Source organism: Macadamia integrifolia, chromosome 6, assembly GCF_013358625.1.
Source record: "Macadamia integrifolia cultivar HAES 741 chromosome 6, SCU_Mint_v3, whole genome shotgun sequence".
Classification (NCBI taxonomy): domain Eukaryota; kingdom Viridiplantae; phylum Streptophyta; class Magnoliopsida; order Proteales; family Proteaceae; genus Macadamia; species Macadamia integrifolia.
This window is the reverse complement of record NC_056562.1, coordinates 14291764-14295627: the sequence shown is the minus strand read 5'-3', so window position 1 is coordinate 14295627 and position 3864 is coordinate 14291764. Positions and strand designations below refer to the sequence as shown.

The 3864-nt window shown below is 38.7% G+C and overlaps 1 protein-coding gene across 1 annotated transcript in view; it reads right to left on the bottom strand.

The window, feature by feature from the left end:
* Positions 1-1858, bottom strand: part of LOC122081092 (transcription factor MYBS3-like) — an 18128-nt gene extending 16270 nt beyond the window's left edge. Inside the window, exon 1 of the mRNA XM_042648063.1 lies at positions 1302-1858. Coding sequence (XP_042503997.1) covers positions 1302-1590 — 289 coding nt within the window. The 5' untranslated portion in view covers positions 1591-1858. The remainder of the gene's footprint in view (positions 1-1301) is intronic.
* Between the last annotated feature and the right edge of the window lie 2006 nt (positions 1859-3864).

Below are 3864 nucleotides of genomic sequence, written 5' to 3'. Positions count from 1 at the left end.
CGTATCGGTCGGCCAAAATTAAGATACGTATCGGAGAGTATCGTATCGTATCGGAGATACACTAAGATACGCTAAAGATACACACATAAATGGATATGAAACATTTTTTTAAACACTTTTGCATAAAGAATTTGTTAAAAAAAGCTATTGATAACATGTATTATGCATAAACACTAAATTGAGGGTATCGTACTAAGAATTCAAGGTTTGTAGTTGTCTCATAAATATAAAATCCTTATTTCCAACCTTGATTTCCACTTTAGTTAGAGAGAAATATGGCTGACAGCAACTTTGGAACAAAAACCCTTCAAAAAATCATGTATTTTCTGAAAAATTACCCATCTTGGCCATTATATGACCGATACTCACCGATACGTATCGATACTCACCGATACTCACCGATACATACCGATATATATCGATACTCATCGATACGTATCGATACTCACCGATACGTACTGATATATATCGATACTCACCGATACGTGCCAATATATATCGATACGTACCCATCGATACATACCGATACTCACCGATACGTACCAATACATACCGAAACGTATATTTTACCTCAATTTTATAATTTTCATAGTCGTATCGAGGCATATTATATCGTATCGAGGCATATTATATCGTATCGATGTGTATTGGTGGTGTATTGATGCATATCGGTATGTATTGTAGGATATATATCGATACGAAAGGATTTTAAAAATTTCATGTATCGTATCAATGTGTATCGTATCGGTCTGCTAAATAAAAGATACGTATCGAAGGGTATCGTATCGGTATCGGAGATACTTAAAACCATGGTTATCTCTGACCCATTAAGTGAGCTAATGACCTAAAGCAAAAGGGAAAAAGGGTAGACCAGACCAACATTGATTGTGTTGTACGAGGAGCATACAAGAAGACTTTTGAGAAGTTCTTATTCTTCAGCCATGGATTCAAGTATGTCTAAAACATGTCTTTGTAGTGTTTATCGTGCATGCTCATTGATCTCTATGAATCGTTCCGTATTTATTTTCTTTCACATAAGAGCTAAAATGGAGATAATAAAAAATTCTCCCTGTTATACCAATTGTTCTGTCAAAAAAAAAAAAAAAAAATTACAGTATCTCAAAGTGTCCGCATCCAAATATTAGTTGAGCAGTTCCTTCTGTATCAAAGCTTCAAAAAAATACTTGCAGAAATCTAAATTGAACAATAAATATATCCCCCAATCCCAGAAACAGAAACATTATCCAATAAAAACACCTAAATAAACAAACAACAAATTAGATGATAGGGAAATCCCACACCTTTCTTTCGCTCGCGGCCGCAGTTAGAAGAACCAGGGACGAAATCCTCGGAGACGTAACCATCGGCAGCGGCACCATGCTCCGGTGTCTCGTCCGGAGAACCAGGATTACTACAGTTGTTGTGATTGTTACTGCTATTCGATGCAGTGTACTGCGTTAGATTGCCCATACTAGCACTCTTCCTGATCGATCCATCGGTTAAGTGAACACCGAAGAGCTTGACTCCTCTATTGGGGCATGTTCTTGAATTATGACCATTGTGACTACAATGCGAACACCTTCTCGTCATCTCTTCTGAAACGCTAGATGATTAAAAAAAATCTCTCCTGAAGACGATGAGATCCGATTGTGTTCTAACAAAAAAATTATATATAAATAGACTACATGAGCATAGAAAAAATCTAACAACGATGGCTTCGCCGCTAGGGTTAGGGTTTCGAAAATGGAAGGTTTTCCGGTTTCCTTCTTATTTTCCACTGCTTCTCTCTCTCTATCTCTCTCTAGATATCGAAGGATATGCTTTTGCACAGAAGGGAAGAAGATAAAAGGGAAACTAATCTTCATGTTTCTTATTATGCTACTTCGCTGGTTAATGTAATACGCTACTCCCCAGTTCAATGGAGTTGGACCATGGACATAAGAATCTTGACTCGAACCTCATCTTGGGGTCAACCGGAGTCTTGATGGTCGCACAGTAGTATGACGCTTTGACCCAACCCAACCGGTGGTTCAGGTATATAACGCCATAGTTACTTATCAAGTACGGAACCCGTGCAATGCAGGGGAAGCCAATAGGGAGTGGGAGGACTCCAGATCCTCTCCAGATGTCGGTCCTGCCAGTGCACAGCGATGCCTAGAGGACCTGGGGGTGTACACCTTCTGTTGGGGTGTGTGCCCAAGTCTTCCGAACAATTAGATAACACATAGGCGTCCCAGTTTGAGAGGATATGAATTCAACCAATGGACCGTTGAAAGGAAAAGAAAAGAAAAAGTCCTCTCCAACTAGGGGTTAGGACGGGTTGGTTTTGATTGGCCCTAATCGGGCTTCAGCACTTTGGGTGCTTGCATGTTGACTGATTCATTTAAGTAATCATTCTCATACGCTACGCATGGTCACCAGTCTTTAATCTGTCTACCAATAATTAGGCTAAATAGTCCTCCATCGGGCTTTAAATGGGCTAATGACATATTTATTTCTAAATAGGCTTTAATTACCAGGCTGGGCTAATTTGGGTTTTAAATCGGATCTATTGGTCCAGGCTTGTGGATGACAATCCTATCTCCAACTAGGGATGTCAACAGGTCATGACTGGCCGGTTCACAATCGGGCCTAGTCAGGCCTAGCCAAATTTTAGGGTTGCCTCGTGAATGCCCGTTTAGCTGAATAGGCTTAGTTAGGACAGACATGGTATGATTTATAACTTGGTCAGTCGGTCTGAGCTATAATCGGGCTGCCATAAATGGGCCTTAGCTGTGCTCTGAACCTATTGATCTATAAACAGGAATTAAATGGCCTCTAAACAGGCCTTTTTAACTTGTATGCAATAGTCAAAGCACTCAAGTTGACAAGCTTTTTCCATTAAAAATACAATTCTATATTTCTACCTCAAGCAAATCCTGCAAACCCACCATTAACTCACCACCACAATTACATAAATTTTATTTTTACATTTTAATTTTTTATTGTTAAAGACACTTGGACTTTTGCTTTACTCTTCAATTATATTGGTGGCAAAATAGAAATTTCAAGTATTATTAAAGGGGTAGAGCAAAGGCGGGCTTAAATGAGTCGGTTCAAGTCAGGTTAATAAATGTTGTCGGGCCTATTGGGCACTTATCGGGCTAAGGAGCTGCACCGTGTACTACCTGTTTGTAAACATGTCAAGCTCGATTGGGCCTATCAATTTAGCTTTGAATTGACATCCCTATCTCCAAACACAGGACCGCACAGTGAAGTGCAATTTACATTGTAATCCAAACTTTGTTGCTTTTTTGAAGATGGAAGATGGAAGATGGGAGATGGGAGATGGAAGAGGGAGAGACAATAGAAGATTTACCTCCATGGGACTCCAAGGGTTGAAGTTGAAAGTTGAAAATTGAAAGTTGAAATTACGGACTTTGCAGTGAGAAAACGAAATGATTTGTAATTCTTATAGGTAAAGGATAAAGATAAAAATTAAATGTTACTTCCTAATTTGTATGCCATTAAAAAATAAACATTAAGAAGATGGTGGGCTTTATTTGTTCGGATTTTCAGATTTTTACCTTCTCATTTTTTTTTTTTTAATTTAAATTCTGAATAACGCAATTTTATTCCAATATTAATTTCTTCGGTGCTAATGGGCCTTCGTACCTGGGATTCATGAGCCTTGTCAGGAATGTAAACAACCATTTCTGCATATAAGCAAGGACAAAAGAAAGCAAAGATGCCAATCCTATAGCTGCTACTTTACAACAGTACCTTTACCAGAAAAAAAGAAACTTTACAACCGTACCAAAGCCAATAGAGATGGAAATCGGGCTTTATTACAGGCTTCGTTAGATGTGGGGTTGTAGTAGGGGT